General features: G+C 36.4%; 1 protein-coding gene across 1 annotated transcript in view; it reads left to right on the forward strand.

Moving 5' to 3' along the window:
• VWA5B1 (von Willebrand factor A domain containing 5B1) overlaps positions 1-8321 on the forward strand; it is a 1382556-nt gene extending 1374235 nt beyond the window's left edge. The window contains exon 15 of the mRNA XM_044060446.1: positions 8072-8321. Within this exon, the coding sequence (XP_043916381.1) occupies positions 8072-8321 (250 nt within the window). The remainder of the gene's footprint in view (positions 1-8071) is intronic.
• The last annotated feature ends 11460 nt before the right edge of the window (positions 8322-19781 follow it).

Here is a 19781-nt window from a genome sequence, read left to right on the forward strand (position 1 = left end):
CACAAAGAAACTCTATCAGGTTGAAAGACAAAGACAGAACAATAAAGACGATAGTCATGTTTAATCATAGCCTCACCTTAGGCTTCATGCCCACTGAGTGGCGCACAGCTACAGTTATCCCACTCTACAAGGGGGGATCCATCTTGGATCTCAGAAACTACCGCCCCATCAGTCTGATGAGCCCGATCTGCAAGGCCATGGAACGTATTATCATGGAACTTATAAACAAAGACATTGGCAACCTTCAAACACTGGAACCCACCCAGTTTGGGTTCATGAATAGCCGATCTTGTCTCCTGAGCCTGAGTGACTTCTTCAAATCAGTCTCCAGAGCCGTGGACGAGGGTAAGGCAGCCACACAGCCTATCTGGACCTTGCCAAGCCCTTTGACACCATCCCCACTCTGGAATCATAGATAGACTTACTAAGCTGGACATTAATCCCTACATCACTCAATGGGTTGCCAACTGGCTTACTGACAGAATCCAAACTGTAAAAGTAGCCAACTTCAAATCCAGCTCCAGACAAGTGACAAGTGGTGTACCTCAGGGTATAGTCCTGGGACCGCTCTTGTTTGGCATCTACTTCTCTGAAATACAGGCCAACACTAAAGGACTCTGGCTAACAAAGTTTTCAGATGACTGCAAACTGAGAGCCAGTATTGAATCCCCAATTGATGTGGATACTCTACAAAAGAGCCTTATAGAAACAGATGCTTGGTGCCAGAGCCATGGTCTCACGCTCAATGCCAAGAAGTGTATAGTTATCCCCTTTGGGAAAAAACATGTACTCATGAATTACCACATAGGTGGCAGTACACTAAACAACGAAAGTGTGATAAGAGACTTAGGGACACAGGTGGGCAGTGGCCTCACCTTTGATAACCACATTGCCACAACAGACAGGAAATCCTTCTATGTGGCACACCTCATCACTAAGGGCTTTTCATCCAGGAAAAAGGAGGTCATTGTCCCACTGTACTCATCCCTCATTAGACCCATTATAGAATACAATGCCCCATTTGGTATGTACCTCTCAAGACATCTGCAACAACTGGAAAGACTGCAGAAATACTTCACTAAAAGAATCACAGGCCTAAAGCAGATGCCCTACGCTGACCACCTTAAAAAACTCCAGCTATACTCTGTTGCATATCATCTACTCAGAAGCGATCTCTGCTTAACATACAAGGCCATGTCAAACCCAGAGCTGTTGGACATACTACACTTAAAGAAATCCCAGTCCCTCAGAGCCACACGCTCCAGGGATCTAAACCTTGTCATCACAATAAACAAAACATGCTGGAAGGATAGGTTCCTGACCCAGAGACTCCCCAGACTCTGGAATAGACTGCCCCCATAGATGTCAAGCAGAGCGCCTCTTTGGTCCTCTTCAAAAGGAACCTTGAAAATTGGATGGGAGAAAGGAAATTCACCCTAGGGATCATGTCAGTCAGACTAGACAGGGGTCCAGGGAAGTAAATAGTGTGGGAAGAAATAGCCAGAGAATTGTTATGGCTAGGCTTGTATAGGCCCTGGGGCTGATAGCCTAGTACCAACCTACGAACCTATCAGACACCCTTCATAAGGGATGCCAGCAACAACCTTGTCATCAGTCCATAGAACATTAAAGTGAGATGGAAGGAGTACTTCCAGCAGCTTCTGAATGAAGAATACCCCACAGAAGATATACTGCTCCATAGACAGCCTGCAATGAGAGAAGAGGAGGAGCTCATCATAGAAGAAGTAAGAAGATCATTAAGGAAAATGAAGTCAGGGAAAACAGCAGGCTCAGATTAGGTCACAGTATTTATGATCAAGATGTCAAGAAAAGGGCCCTGAGAGTACTCGTGGCAGTATGGAGAGAAAGGCATAGCTAAGATAACTGGAAAATAAGTATTCTAGTACCGGTGTACTAAAACAAGGAAAGCATCCGTAGGTGTGGGCAGTACATGGATATCAAACTCCTATCACACTGCAAGGCAGTGCTGGAGAGGGTGTTGATACATGGATGTATAGAATAGTAGGAAATAAGACTGGAGATGAGCACTTTGGATACATATCTTGATGCAGCACAACCAACCTGATGTTTTCAGTAAGATGGATCATAAAGGATAAGTTGGAGATGATGAAATAGTCCAAATGGATCAAAGTCAAAGTGAACTTTATTGTCATTCAGACCGCACAACAGTGCAACTGAACGAAATTGCATTACTTTGAACTCAATATGCATGCAACATGTACTGATAGTACTACAACAATAACACATGCACCAAAGCTAATCCAATAATAACAGCAGTCAGACATTTATGCAGTGCAGTAACAAGTACAATGGCATGCATCAAGACTATTCCACTTACATGTCTCCATCAGTACCCAAAATATTGCACAGATAATATATTGCACAGATCAAAATCAGACAGATTTCAAATTGCACAGAATGCTAACTTGGCATATTGCACAGAATGTTAACTTGGCAGTGTTAATATTGCACATAAGGTATACGATTGTACTTTCATAGAGTTATTGCATATGTCTGTGAGTTACTCCAGCATTGTAACTCCAGACATGACTAGCATAGTGTATGTTATTATTGGAGTTCAGAAGTCTGATGGCTTGTAGAAAAAAAGCTTCTATTAAATCCGGTGGTTTTGCAACATAAGCTACGATATCTCCTGCCTGAAGACAAACATGAGAACAGATCATGGGCAGGCTGAGTGCAGTCTTTGACTATTTTCATGGCTGCAAGTCTTGGATAGATGGGAGTGTGGGCTTGATAATTCTCTCCACCACTTTCACCACCCTCTGGACAGATTTGTGATCTGAAACAGTGCTGTATCCATACTACATCGAGAGATTACTAGTCAGGAGGCTTTTGATGGTACCCCTGTAGAAGGTTGTGAGAACTGAAGGTGGTAATTTTGCTCTCCTCAACCTTCTTAGACAGTGTTGACACTGTTGCACCCTCTTGACAATGTGATTAATGTTTATTGACCAAGACAAGTCTTCAGCAATATGCACCCCTAGGAACTTGGTGCTCTTCACCCTTTCTACTGTTTCTCCTTTGATTGTGAGTGGAGACTAAGCCTTGCATCTCTTCCTGAAGTCTATTATTATCTCCTTTGTTTTATTCACATTGAGAGCCACGTTGTTGTTGTCATGTCAGACAATCAGTTGATTCACCTCCTCTCTGTAGGCTTTTTCATCACCATTGCTGATGAGACCCACCACTGTAGTATCATCTGCAAACTTAATAATGTGGTTTGTGTTGTACCTAGCGATGCAGTCATGTGTAAGCATAGCGAACATCAGGGGACTCAGAACACATCCTTGTGGTACTGCAGTGTTCACTGTGATGCTCATCGAGGTATTGTTTCCTACATATACCTTTTGTGGTCTGTCAGTAGGAAAGTCCAAACTTTCAAAAGAAACTGGATGTTCCTAAACTTGGAGAAAACACATGATAAGGTCTCAAGGAAGCTGAATAATGCATTCCTGTCATGGATCAAAGTCTCAGAAACATGGGTGGAATTAGTGCAGGGTATATATAAGGACCCCAAGACACAAGTAAGAATAGTGTTTGGACTCACAGAGGGGTTCCCAATGGGACTGAGTATGAATCAGGATTCAAGTGTAAGCCTGCTGCTGTTCACAGTGGTTATGAACTATATTAGCAAACAAGATGAAAGGGACAGAGCAACAAAGCTGCTGTATGCAACATGACATTACAAGCAGAATCTGATCAGGAACTTCAGCAAATGATAGGGGAACTGAATGCAAAACTGAAGGCACATGGAATGAAACTAAGTACAGACAAGACAGTTGCCATGGCAGCAAATGGTGGAAATCAGAAGAAGCTGAAAATTGAGATAGAAAGGAAAAAAGCTAGAATTAGAGGGGCTACAACCAAGCTAGAATTAGGGGGGCTACAACCAACTTCCACAGAGTGTCAGGAGTAGTATGTGACAGAGGAATACCAAAGAAAGTGAAAATTAAGGTATACAAAACAGTAGCTCAACCAGTACTTCTGTATGGTACAGAGACTTTAACAGTGAAGGCAGGGCAGTGTGAGGAAGCTAGACATGATGGAGGTGAAGTACTTGAGATGGTTGGTAGGATACACAGTGGGACTTGTGAAAAAAATGATGACATCAGAGCAGAAGTGAAAGTAGCTCCACTTGCAAAGTCATAGAGAACAGTTTAGGGTGATTCAGGTGCAGGTGTAAAAAAACAAAATATGATTTGTTGAAGAAGATTTGGGAGAGACATGAAGAAGTAAAGAAGAAATGAGGACATCCAGCAAAGGGGTGGATAGATTCTGTGAACAAAGGCTTGCAACAGTCAGGTATAACTGACAAAAGAAGTATGAGAGAGTGACACTGAGTCAAGAGAGGTGGGAACAGTTGATGCAACACCCAGATCTTGTAGAGGTGGCAACAGTTGACTCAGCACCCTGACCCTGTGTAGAAAATGGAAAAAAGAGTGTTGCTGATATTTTAAAGAAATGGTCAAAAAGCTACAGGTTGTTGTGTAATCATACATCTTTATGCTAAATGGATTGTGATGGATTGTTTGATCTTTTTCAATAAACATAATAATTAATTGGGAAATCTTAGTTGCATCAAACATATTCCTTCCATGATGAAACACAATTAAGGGAGGATACAAACTTGCTGTTTCTAGACAAATACTGTAACACTTATTAATTGTGGATATAGGATGTAAATAGTAATTCTGTTCTACTCTTTCTATTCTTTTCTATAAAACGATTTTAGTCTGAAGATGTCCAGGTAGTGCCCAGTGTGGTATAGTGCAACACTGTATTAGTTTTGTTAATGGGGGCCATTTCTTTGTATAACGGTATATACTAGAGGGCTTCTGTTTTCACCTGTTAAGGTTATTTTCTTTACTGTTTGGCTTGACTGACAATATACAACCACGTTCAAAATCAACCCCTGCACCCCACACCCCCTGATAATTATATATAGAAATGCAGAGGTTACACATCAGTGGGGAAAATGCATAAAACCTTCCCTAGTATAACTTCAAAGTTGTCAGTCTTTTGTGATTAGATGTTTTTCAGTTTAACTCTGTCCATTTAACTGTCTTTCTGTTGATATTTGTTTGGTCAGTCTTATGCTGTTTTAGATCATTTTAGCTAATCATATATATATATATATATATATATATATATATATGTGTGTGTGTGTGTGTGTGTGTGTGTGTGTGCACGCACTTGTAGAAAAGTATATTTATATATAATGAAACTAACATATTTACTATGAAACACAAAGAAAATAAATGTGTGTGCTTCCTACCACTCATCTCAGACACTTCATATCCATCCACTTTCCTCACACTGCTCTGCCTTCACTGCCCAGGTTTCTGTACCATACAGAAGTAAATTGTTTTAATATGTGGCATTGATTTGTGTTATTAGATTTACTTGCTTTTGTTCAGGGAAACTGATATACAGCTGACTGCTAAATGTTACTTCATAATATTAATTATGTCATCAAAATACATGCTTTTCAGAGAGGAGGCAGAAGTTAAAGAACTCTTGGTATTATATCCCAGACATGAAAGCATTCATCATCTTCAGAGTTCATGGTAACAAAACCTTCATCATTATCATAGTCTATAACTTAAAAACCTTCATCTTCATTGTCCCTAATGTACCTATTGCAGAGGATATCTGGTCAAGTTGCACAATGTCATGGTCATCATTACTCTAGCTTCAGATTTTCAGAGGAGTACATAATTTAGGAACACATAAACAACAGGAAATATTAAATATCATATAAAACCCTCCAATTTAATTCATTATTTAACAGATAAGGTTTTGAAGTCTGAAATTTGAAGAGTTCTGTATTTCTTGGTGTGTTTTTTAAGCCTTGAAAGGCATGTTGCTGAGGTACTATACATAATAAAATAGTTTTCATTGTCTCCATTATGGTTTATATGACAAGCATCCATTCCCTAAAAGAAAATGTTGGCTCACTTCTGAACCTGTACCCACCAACATCCATTATCCAGGCATCTTCAACAAAACAGTTGCTAAGGAAGTCAGATATGGAGCTTGAATAATAGTGTCAGCTTCTAGAGTCACATACTTAGGTATTCTAGTAGCCAGCATGGACAGCTTGTCAATAATGTCCTGTGAAGGGCATATTATTTTCATCACTTGGTCCTGATCATTAGTCTTTAAACATATAAATGTTGTTGTTGTTGCTTTTTCTTTCATTTTCATTTAAAATTGTCAAAGCTAAACTCACTTCCTGTCATTAAACTCCTATTAAGTAATGCGAGTAGTGAAGAAAGTAGGAAAACTCATATCAGTGTCTTCCCAGGGAGTGGGTGGATTAACCTGGGGGGGTTGACTTCCACTGAAACATTAAGATTGCCTGTTGCTTGCTCCTCAACAGACTTAAGTTTCTTTACAGATTTAAAAGACTTAAATTTTCATTTTTAAGGATCCCTACATTTTTTGTGATATTTTATTGTATGCTTTTCTACATATTTACCACAACTCATGAGGTAAATGAAAAACATCCAGGCAGCATACAGTAGTAGACAAACCTTAACAGGTTAAGCACTTTCATCTATGTTCATGCTTTAGACTTCTTCAGAATGGTTTGAAAATGTGTTTAAATTACAAAAAACATTTAAAAAGACTTTGAATACACACCCCAAAAACAAACCAATCAAAATCACAGTAGCCAAAAATAAACCAATGAAATAATTAAACCAATAAAGCCTTGACATTTACATACTAACAAGTATAACTAGTGTTTATGTAACATAAAAAAAACACTAAAAACTGTTTAAAATTACAATTGATTAAATAATAACTATTATAACTTAATGGCTCTACACTTCAGTTTGCTGGTAATTGAAATAGCTGACTTTTTAGCTTTTTTCATAGTTTAAACATGTTTTTAAAATGCTTCTGAAGAAGTCTGAAACATAAAAATAGACAAAAGCACTTAACCTATTAAAGTTCCTCTACTACCATATGCTGCCTGGACATTTGGTTGTTTTATTTTCTATACATTTAGACATGGAAATAAACTGGAAAGAAGTAGCAGAAGAAATATCTTGCAGATTTTTGTGCTCAGTAAATGTAATTATTTTAGCCCATTTTGCTGAAGTCTTTCTATTAACTGAATCACTGAGTGCACAAGATATAAAATGATGTTTTTTCATCTAGACAAAAAAATAAAGTACAGCTGAATACTTTTAGGGAGGATGTTAGAATCAAAGCACTTTGTGACATTCCTATGGGAAATCATTCATCCTAAACCAAATCAAAAACTGTGCTTTCAGTTTTGAAGAATGACTTTGAACAGAAGATTTTTACTAGGAGTGCCAAGTCTAAGTAAGTCTAAGTGACATGATGACAGTGTGAGGCTTAGTGAATGACAGTCCAAGTGGCACAGAAGAACTGAAAGGAGCTCTCTAAGATTTTTGCTTTATGGCTGAGCTGATCTGTTAAAGGCCACAGTCTGAGGATTGCAGTTCTGCATGCTAGGTAACATCAGACCGATAATTCTACCTGAAGAGTTATGTACATTTCCAGAATACATCTCATTCATATAATGAACACTGTAGCTATGATTCTCATAATATACATGTAATTGTACCAACACCTCACAAAATGCCAAGCATATCCATATTTGCAGTTAATTATTACAAAGTCATGACAAGTGTTCATCTGTTTCATCACCATACAAGACAGATATAATGGCTTATAGTGCAATCATCTGAATGATGAATAATCTTAAATGTTATGTAATAACAGACAATATATTCGAAAGATATATTCATCATTTTAATAATGTAGGTTAATATTGTATTTATGGGCGGTGTGTTGGATTTAAGGCACAAACTGTTCATAGCTAAGTGAAAAGTTAATTATTTGTCAGTGTTGAAACTTAGTCATTTCATTTGACTGACATAACCAGAACTTAAGAAACAAATAGTAATTTTGATTAACATTATATATTTAAAAAATAAGTGCCGCTGCATTTGTAATTAAATCTCATTTATGCTTACCTCTGTTTACCTTTTTTTGTTGTAGGAACTAATACAAAATCACCAAGGAGGCGAGCTTACAGTACCAATCAAATAGCTGATCATGGTCCCTTTAAGAAGAGTCCAACATCTAGTGATCCAACATCTGCAGCAGGGAAAAATCCCCTTCGAAGAGCAAAGGCTCAGGACCTAGTAGGACAAACCAGTCCAGAGGGTCTGATTTCATTTCAGGTGGACTACCAGGCAAGCTTTAAGTCTGTATACTTGCAGACAACATGCTGTGTATAAGAATGAAGATGAGAATATGAACTGATGGTCTAATTTAGCTCAGCATGGCAGAATGTGAACACTGCTTCTCTGTGAAATGAAATTCCAACAGCTACATAAATTTTCAGAGCAACACATACTGGAGCTAGTTAGAGTTTCAGATCCCAAACAGTACAAATCATCCACATTAAGATAAGTGATGCTCTAAAAATCTTCATCACATTTAGTTCTGCAGACTTTGTTCCAAGGTTCTCCTTATTTTAACACAAAGATTTGCTAAAGACACTTGCTTAGCATTATGTGAGCTTGTGAAAAAGAGCTGTGTTGTATCTAAACTTCAGGCTGATGTACCATAATACATTATTCCTTAAGTCTACATCCTTCTTTATGAAGAGATATTAGGTTGCTGCATTTTTCACCTGTGTATGTCCTAGGATTACTTGTTTGTCTGCTTGTTTGTTTGTTGACTAGGTCAGTAGGTTGATTGATAGGGACCCTTTTCAGCCATGATATGAGCATATATATAAAGAAAGCAGTTAGCAACATACTTTTCTATACTTTACTGATTATTATAAGAAGTGTGCTAAGTTTTCTTTTTATTTTAATTTAAAAGGCAGAACTGAAATGAAGTTACTATGGTAGAGTCCAGTCTCGAATCAATAAGTATTGACGTTTGAATATGAGTACAGACACCACAACTAGATTTAGGTTTTGACACTTACACATTTAATAGTAGTCCAGTAACATGTACAGGTTATATTAGAAACTTTATGTATGTGCATGCAATGATACATTTTACAGAATTATGTCAACAGGTTGTACATTGAAAAAAAAGTGAAAAAAATGATGATAAAAATCACTTCTCGGCCTTTTGGCTAAGATCAGATCTGTAGTTAGCATAATAGTTCAGTGATTTGTTAAATGAGTTGCTTCAGTACATCTTTTAATGTTATTTATTTACAAAAGTAATACTTTTATAAAGGAGATTAGAATACTATGAATAACAACCTCCAAACAAATTAATATCTAATAAGCATCATAGCATTTGTCTAGTTTGATTCACAATTTTTGTATTTATGTTTATATCTGAATTTTGAATGCAGTCTCCATTTACTAATCAAATGCATATTACCCATGTAAGTATGTTTTGCTTGGGGGGTGTTAAATGCTTCCCTCTGCTTTAGATGCTGATAGAGACCAATTTTTAATTTGTAGCAGGGGAGGTTACAATGTTGTATATGATGCCGCACTAACAATCTGGCTTAAGAACTAGGACAGAGAATGTGCCCTATCCATTTTACAACTTAGTTGTAATTATCCAACTCCTTTACTCTGACTGGACTTCACTTTTTATGTAACCTTTATAAATGCATCATTTGTTAACTGGTGAACTGGTCCACTGGCACTTTTTAGACCTAAGCCAAAAGGGTCAAAGGGAGACATAATATATAGTGTAATTTTTTTAATTTATTTATTTATTTTACATTTGTTAACCGGGCTAGTCCAACTGGATACATGTCCATTTTCAGTGGAGGCCCGAGGAGAAAAGCTCCACTATCTAATGCATAATAACAAAAATACATTCAAAGTACATAGGTAATTTAAGACACAACTAAAACAGGCATTTAAAATTACATAGGGAATTAAGACACAAGTAAAACAGGCATATAGGCTTTCCTTTCAGTAAGTTCAAAAAGGTGAATACAGAGACTATCAAATTTCTACAGTACAGGTCAAAGTACATAGATAATTTGAGATTAAACTAAAACAGGCATTCATAATTACATAGGGAATTTAAGACACAACTAAAACAGGCATTTAGGCTATCTTTTCAGTAAGTTCAAAAGGTGAAAACAGAGACTATCAAATTTCTTCAGTACAGGTATATAAAATGTGAGACAGAAATAATTAAGTAGTTTAAAAGCAAAAGATAGAGTTACTAGAAAATTTTAGTTTGAAGTTGAGAGAGTCAATTTCTTAGGTAGAGATGAAAAATAAAATGGAGAAATAGAGTTGGGAGACAGTGCAAAGGATGCAGGAGAAGGTAGGAGGTACGTGATCAGCTAGGGTTATTGCAAGAGCAAAGCCAGTGATTGGTTAGAAAATGTTTCAGTTGAGTTTTAAATAATTTAATATTATACAATAGATTTTATATATGTATATATATATATATATATATATATATATATATATATATATACACATATACACACACATGCATGTGTGTGTGTGTGTGTGTGTGTGTGTGTGTGTAAATAAGCATGTGACATTTCATCTAAGACTCATTTAATCAAAACTGAAAATGTCAACAAAATTGATCTAAGACTCAATATCACCAAGATTTCCACAATATCAAACTCCTGGACTTGCTCCCTTGCATGACCCATATTAGCACCCTTTCCTATGTCCAAACCCTGACATAACATGCACTCTTTCCTGAAATTACATTAGTAGGAATTTTTAGTATTTAAGATATTTAGACATTGTGTTCTTCTGCATTTTGGTCTCTCAATATTATGGTCTTGGGATTATGAGTTTCAAGAATGAGGCCATCAAGATTGTGATAGTAGCTCATATACACACACACACACACACACATATATCTATATATATCTATATATATATCTATATATCTATATATATATATATATATATATATATATATATATATATATCTATATAAAACATAGATACATATATAAAAGTAGAAAACTTACCTTCAACAGCTCACAAGTTGTGTCCGTAAAAATAAAGCAGATAAATATGAAAACAAAAATGGACACAGCCACGACAGCAGAAATCTCCAGTATCAAACTTTACTAGTGCTCACGAAACACAAGCGCTTTCACAATAGCTTCATCAGGAGTAATAAAAAAGCACTTCTAAGACACACTTTCTTTATACAAAACCAATATGATCACATGACATACGCAATTAAAAATTTTAAAGTTTGTTTGTTTGTGTCTTTTGGCTTTTCCCGGTTAGGGGTCGCCACAGCGGAACTCCGGTCTGCTAATGATTGGTAGTAGATTTTTATGTACCGGTTACCAGCCCTGATGCACAACCTTCAACAAAGGCACACCCCATTCACGTATGCCTCCCCACAGAAGACGCTCTAGCTGAGAATCGAACGGGACAGCGTCTTGCTATGAGGCGACAACACTACCGCAGTAACACCACCGCAGTACCAATTAATTTTATATATTTTTTATACTTTTTACTTTTTTAAATTAAAAATTTTAAAGTAAAAGTATAAAAAATATATAAAAAACTTAAAAAGCATATTTCAACATACATATGTGACCTACAAACACACAAACATTTATAAAACTATTTTACTATTACATAAATTTAATCAATAAAACTATCTCCTAAAGTTCTAGATTTCAAAATAGGCCTAAGTGGTACACTTTTATTCAGCTTACTGCCTGCATCTGCCCTCATTCTGACAATCCAATTTGTTTCTAGCTCCTCTGTTTTTTGCCTTACATCTCCTATTATAATACTGTCATGAATCCTCCCAATAACTAAAAACTTAAAACTATGTGTGGGATCTGTATTATTTACATGTTTAGCTAAAGCATTAATGCAATTACTTTTCTTTATATGATGTGTTCCCTAATTAGATCTTTAAAAGGCCTGTCATTCTTGCCTATATAAAACTTACCACATTTTAAGTAGTATGCAAGATATACCACATGTTTGGTTAAACACATGGCAGAAAGGGTAAAGGTATACAACTTTCTTTGATCAGGATGGTAAAAAGTGCCTCCACTGTCCAAAAACTGACAATAATTACAATAACCACAGAGTGTGGTACCTGCACCCTCTCTATCACATTCGCCATACCTCGGATAACGCAACTTCATTTTCAAAGATTTACTGTTCCTAAACATGAACTTTGGTTCAGAATTTACATATCTAGTGACTTCCTCATCCATAGTAAGGATGTTCCAATGTTTTCTTATTATTCCCATATATTTATCTACATTAGATGTAAAACATAAAGGGACCTTCAACTTAGTACTGTGTGGGTTCTTATTTCTCCTTATGATCCCTGTATTAGCATTTCTTGCAGAAAAATATGGTTCAGCTCTTGTATGTCACTCCTTTACCACTGTTGTAACATTAGGTACAATAATATTTTCCTCATAACCTCTATCACGAAGATGGTCAATTGCTACATTAACCTGCTGTTCAAAATCAATTTCTCTTACGTTCAACCTAGAGGCCCTATAAATTTGGTTCCATACAACATTCTTAAAAATATGAGGAGGATGTGAGCTCTCTCTATGCAACAGATGGTTCACATAGCATTCCTTTCTATACAGTTTAGTTATAATTTCACCTGTCTCTTCTCTAATAACCTTTACATCTAAAAAAATCCATTCCAGATGTTGAATGATTATAGGTGAAACATTAATACTGTGTAGTATTATTCAGATATGCAAAAAATTCTAGAAACTGTTCATGTGTGCACCCCCCCCCCCATGAAATATAAAGATCATCAACAAACCTTCTGTAAAACAACACAAATTCATTATAGGGACCCTGAAGTACATGACTAAGTTCCCATGTTACCATAACAGCATTGGCGTAGCTGTTGTGGCTGTATCCTTTTTGGTTTTCATATTTATCTGCTTTATTTTTATGGACACAACTTGTGAGCTGTTGGTGGTAACTTTTCTACTTTTATCTTTTTGTGGTTCTATTTTGTTTACCACCCAACTCATGATGACGGCCAATGTAGAAGATGTGGATGCTATAGTAGATTTGAACAGTTATTTTGATGCTCCTGATGTTACTGGTAAAAGGCTTAGTAGTTTTATACAAGATTTTAAATCAAAAATTAATCCCTTGATTGATTGTACTATGTCAGAAATGAATGAGTCTAAAGAAACTGTGGACATTATTTTATTTTATTTTATTTATTTTACATTTGTTGACCGGGATAGTCCGCCTGGATACATGTCCATTTTCAGCGGAGGCCCGGGGAGAAAAGCTCCAAGGGTAAGCAGATACAGCATTACATAATACCAGCATTACATATTACAAACAGACTATTTACAGAGATTACATAAGTAAGCAAGTTAAACAAGTTCCACAGGTTACAGTTCGTCCTGAGCACGAGTCAGGATTAAATTAAATTACACAGTAAACTGGTTAACAGATTTTTACACATTCGAGTTAGCCAGGCTTGATACATTGACATAGCCAGTTAAGTGACAAATGTTGTTTGCGTCTAGTTTTAAATTGACCTAAGGTGGAAAGTAAGGTAATATCAGCTGGAAGAGAGTTCCAGGATCTACTTACAGAGTTTGCAAAGAGAGAATCACCAGCTGTGTTATTAATTTTACTAGTCTGAATTAGTAGTTTGTTAGAGGATCGAAGCGGTCTAGGATTGTTATAGGGGGTGATAATATTTTTAAGTGCAGGAGTATTGTCTGGATTATAGAGGATTTTATAGGCCATAATCAGTTGGTTATACTGGATTAGGCTAGGTAGTTCAAGCCAACCAAGCTGATTTAGATTGATGCAATGATGTGTCCTAAAAGGCAGCCCAGTGGCAAACCTGGCAATGTGGTTGTAGCAAATTGAGAGTTTGTTAAGGACAGTCTTGTTCAAATTCAAGAGTAGTGGGGATGCATACAGAAGGGTTGAAAGAAGGTGAGAGCGAGCTATGGCAATTTTAGCTGGAGGGGTTAGGAAGGCTTTTATTCTGTAAAGTGACCCTAGTTTTTTATTGATGGTTTTGGTAGTTTGCTTAACATGTAGGTCAAATTTGAGATTATTGTCTATGATGACACCTAATAGTTTTGTAGATGGGTCAGGGGAGATTATTGTGCCATCATTTGATTTTATGGTAAAGGTGAAAGCGATAGACCTACGTGTTGGTGAAAATAACAGCATTTTAGTTTTTTTGGGATTTAGGATCAGACGATGTTCAGAAAGCCAGTTTTCTATTGTATTAAAGGTGGTCTGGGTAGCTGACCATAACTCTACTGGAGATGTGGCTGAGCAAATCAGAGAAGAGTCATCAGCATATTGGATACAGCTGACTTTTGGGATGACAGTATAAAGGTCGTTAATGAAGATGGAGAACAGCAAGGGCCCTAGTACTCCAAGGGTGTTAGGTAGAAGGTTAGAGAGTTTGTTCTGCCAGAGAACAGCCTGCTGTCGACCATTCAGGTAGGATTGAAACCATTGGAGGGCTCCAGTATCTAGACAGAATGTTTGCAGGGTATGGATTAAAAGTTGGTGATCAACCATATCAAATGCCTTGGAAAGATCCAAAAAGAGGGCTGAGGCTATATAATTATTGTTGCGATTATGGTTTATGGTGTTAGTAAAGGCTAGGAGGGCTGAAGTAGTGCTGTGATGAGGACAGAAGCCATGCTGAGTGTCTGCCATAAGGCGATTTTAGATTAGGTGGTGCATGAGTTGTCTATGAATACATTTTTCCATAATCTTTGCAAGTGGAGAGAGTATAGCTATTGGCCTATAATTGGAGAATTCAGTAGAGCTGCCTCCTTTGTGAAGTGGGATTACATAGGATATTTTCCAGATGGTGGGAATTTTAGCTTCTACTATGGTTCGATTGATTAGTATTGAGACGGGGTAAGCAATAGCATCAGCTGATTTTTGTAGTTACTCGGCAGGGAATTGATCAGCAGAAAGTGTAGTGGGTTTTAATTTTTTGATCAAGGTACGGATAAGTGAAGTGGCGACTGGTTGGAAGCTGAACGCAAGTAGGTTTCTAGGGGTGCTACTTTTAGGACCAGGGGAGCTAGGAGGTAGTTGGCTAGCTAGGGCTTGAATTGTCTCAGTAAAGAATTGGTTAAAACTATCAGAAACATCTTCAGGGGTTTTATCAATAGTAGCAGCAGGGTTGAAGTTTGTCCAGGATGTAGTAGATTATTTAAACCTGCCCAAAACTTCTGAGGGTTATTTTGATTTACTGTTTTTAAATTAAAATAGTATTGTTTTTTGTCTTGTAAAATTGATTTTTTGGTTTTGTTCCTGGATTGCCTGTATTTAATGTGATCTTGAGGGTCTTTAGAAGAATGCCATAAAGCCCATGCTTTGTTTCTAAGGGTAATTTTGAGTTTAGACTCTATAGAAAGCCATGGTGCAGTTTTTGCCTTGGTTCTCTTTGAACTTTAAAAACACAGTTGTTTGCTCTTGAAAAAGATTTATATAAGATGAAACGCAGTCAGTACTAATGCTTTCATCTAGAAGCCTGTTTGGCAGAGAAAATAATACCTAGGGGCTTACAAGTTCTCAAAATGCCCTCTTACACTTACAGTGATGATGTACTGTTGATGGAATGGCAGAAAGTCAATATGCAGACTAGCTTCAGCTACCTTAGAATATTGATAGCTGCTGCACAAAGGGAGAGGGATAAATTAATACATGCTGTAAATATCAAATATGAAGCGTTACTTAAAAGTTATCCAGATACTGTACTTGAACCCTATTTGTTGAATGTGTTTAATTCCTTAAAGGTGTACAAGAGCAAAGTATTGAAGGGTAAGGTCTCCAAAATTTGTAGAGACCGCAAAGATTTTCAACTGGGCAACATCTTTACTTGGCCGAGATTGGACAATTCCACAGCTGTTAATCATACCAGGGAGCCTTCTGCGCAAGCGGAGACAAGCGATTCCATGGGAAATCAGTTAACAATGACCGATTGAACCACAGTAATAGTACAAGTGGGCACATTGTTTCATCAGCACCTAATGATGTAATCACGCAGAGTTCAAACTTTGCAAGCAAGGAGTTAGGTGCATGATGAAAAGTTATTGTTACAACTACCTTAGTGCATTCAGATTCTAATAAGATAAGGCAGAATTCAACTACCCATGTAAATGATTCAGAGGTCCCTTTGAGAGAATATCAACTGAACTTTCCATTGCTGATAAAAGAACAGACGCCTTGGAACCAGAAGGAGTGTGGACGCAGTCAGAGCAGGAATATTGCGAAACGCAAATGGGAAGGTACTGTATTTCAACAGAACACTATTAAGAAAGCATTTTCGAATGTAAAGAAAACTTAGTTTGTAATCTTTCAAGTACTGTATCGACGGAGACAGAGTTGAGTGTCTTAAGTAAAGGACTATTTCTTATACCCTCTGGTGTTTCAAACTATACTGAAGTGGTCTTAGATATTAAGAAATTTACTAGGAATTTAATGTTAAAATTGATGTATAAAGATTGTAATGAGACTAATGCTGACTCTCAGATTTCCAGAGAGCCTGTGTTTAAGAAACCAAGCACTTTTGTACCAAAAATGAATTCATTAGTAACTGCTTTTGAAAAATTGTCTGTGCAGAATGTGTATGATTTTAATTATAATGTTAATGAGAAGCATGGTAATTTTAAAAAAGGAAATTTAACTAGAGATGAAAGGTCTGCATTAAGAGGTCTGGAATTGAATACCAATATTGTTGCCAGATCGGCTGATTAAGTTGGACCCATAGTGGTCCTTGATAAAGTCTGGTATTTTATGAAGATGAATGATATGTTAGCAGATGCCTCCTTTTATATGAAAATTGCACTTGTACAGTTGACAACAATCATGTTTGATATACAAAATTTTTTGAAATGTTTACATGAAGTGGCATTAATTGATGATGATTTACTCTCCTATTTTTTAGTTACTAAACCTACTGTACCCTTAATACAGGGCTTGCCAAAGCTCCATAAAAATAGACTAGATCCACCATTAAGACCAATAGTCTCGGGCAGAAATTGGAGTACTGAGACTGTCTCCATTTTTGTTGAGAAGCATTTACGACCAGTTTTGGATAATTTAGCACACATTCTTAGGAATACAGAACATTTTCTTGGAGATTTGTATAATTACATTAATAGTAACAATCCAAGGTGCACATTTGTAACCTTAGATGTTCTCTCCTTATTTACGGTGATTCCAAACCATGAAGGGCTTTTGAGTGTAAAATATTTTTTGCGAATGTATTCTAACTATGATCAACAGAAAATAGATTTGATAGTTAGACTATTGGAAATAGTATTGGAGCAGTGTCTTTGTTTTTGACCAGTAATATCACAAGCATTGCAATAACATGGCTATGGGCATGGCCTGTGCCAATAGCTATGCCAATGCTGTTATGGTAGCATGTGAACTTAGTCATGTACTTCAGGTCCCAATAATGAATTTGTGTTGTTTTACAGAAGGTTTGTTGATGATCTTTTTATTTTATGCGGGGCACACATGAACAGTTTCTCGAATTTTTTGCATATCTGAATAATACTACACAGTATTTATGTTTCACCTATAACCATTCAACATCTGGAATTGAATTTTTAGATATAAAGGTTATTAGAGAAGAGACAGGTGAAATTATAACTAAACTGTATAGAAAGGAATGCTATGTGAACCATCTGTTGCATAGGGAGAGCTCACATCCTCCTCATATTTTTAAGAATGTTGTACGGAACCAAATTTATAGGGCCTCTAGGTTGAATGTAAGAGAAATTGATTTTGAACAGCAGTTTAATGTAGCAATTGACCATCTTCGTGATAGAGGATATGAGGAAAATATAATTGTACCTAATGTTACAACAGTGGTAAAGGAGAGACGTACAAGAGCTGAATCATATTTTTCTGCAAGAAATGCTAATACAGGGATCATAAGGAGAGATAAGAACCCACACAGTACTAAGTTGAAGGTCCCTTTATGTTATACATCTAATGTAGATAAATATATGGGAATAACAAGGAAACATTAGAATATCCTTACTATGGATGAGGAAGTCACTAGATATGTAGATTATGAACCAAAGTTCATGTTTAGGAACAGTAAATCTTTGAAAATGAAGTTGTGTTATCCTAGGTATGGCCAACGTGATAGAGAGGGTGTAGGTACCACACCTGGTAATAGTAATTATTGTCAGTTTTTGGACACTGGAGGCACTTTTTACCATCTTGATCAAAGAAAGTTGTATACCTTTACCCTTTCTGCTATGTGATTAACCAAACATGTGGTATATCTTGCATACTGCTTAAAATGTGGTAAGTTTTATATAAGCAAGACTGACAGGCCTTTTAATGATCGAATTAGGGAACACATTTATCATATAAACAAAAGTAATTTCATTAATGCTTTAGCTAAACATGTAAATAATACAGATTCCACACATAGTTTTAAGTTTTTAGTTTTTGGGAGGATTCATGACAGTATTAGAATAGGAGATGTAAGGCAAAAAACAGAGGAGCTGGAAACAAATTGGATTGTCAGAATGAAGGCAGATGCAGGCAGTGGGCTGAATGAAAGTGTACCACTTAGGCCTATTTTGAAATCTAGACCTTTAAGGAGATAGTTTTATTGATTGTAGATCACATATGTATGTTGAAATATGTTTTTTAAGTTTTTTATATATTTTTATACTTTTACTTTTAAATTTTTAATTACGTTTGTCATGTGATCATGTTGATTTTGTATAAAGAAGGTGTGTCTTAGAAGTGCTTTTTTATTACACCTGATGAAACTATTGTGAAAGTGCTTGTGTTTCATGTGCACTAGTAAAGTTTGATACTGGGGATTTCTGCTGTGTATATATATATATATATATATATATATATATATATATATATATATATATATATATACATCAGATGACTAACCAAAACTCAGGGATGAACTCGATGACTAACCAAAACTTAGGAATGAACTCTAGGCTGAGATTTTACTGCTGAGCTATTGTATTGCCTAGGGTGGACTCACTGGTCTTTAGTCTACTCTCCAGTGTGGGGCACTGAATTAGTCATTTAAGGTTATGGATTAGTGTTTACCACAGTTGAGTAGCTGATTCCTTAATAAAAGATAGCTGGCTTTTCAGCTGTGAGGCAGTTATATTGTTTGCTTGGTGCAATTGCCATGAAAGCACAGATTTTTTTTAGTATTGTTTGCAATGTAGGTAGAAGTGTTTTGGAGATGTAATCTGTTACTGGTGTTCCATAATCCATATTCTGGTTAGAAAAGCAACACTCTCATTGTGGTTGCTGCTGTAGCTTTCATGCACAAGAACATGGATGCTGCCTATTGATTTTTACCTTGTGTTCTTCTGTGTGATCTTTAAATGTTAAAGTCTAGTCATTTCCCCAGGTATCCAAATGAATAAACAGTCCAGGTATGAATCATTGAAATGTCCACAATGCCTTTCCTTTCTCACTTTGTGTTGTTTTTCTAGGATCCCAAATAACATTGTTTCTGATACATTCATTATTAAATATATATTTTGTATTCCTGCAGTTACATTGGTACTGCTATGAAAGTTCAAATTACATCTGCAGAAATCTGTGCCAGGATGAACATAGCTTGTTTAAATACTGTCTGAACCAAATAAACAATTAAGAAAAAACATTATTTTTGCCTGTGACAAACCCAGTCCACTCCCATGTGGAGGGGAATCTTCACCCCCTCACACTCCCTTATTCATCATCATATCCCCAGATAAC

Source organism: Protopterus annectens, chromosome 2.part0 (assembly GCF_019279795.1).
Source record: "Protopterus annectens isolate FY-2018-M chromosome 2.part0, PAN1.0, whole genome shotgun sequence".
Lineage (NCBI taxonomy): Eukaryota > Metazoa > Chordata > Ceratodontiformes > Protopteridae > Protopterus > Protopterus annectens.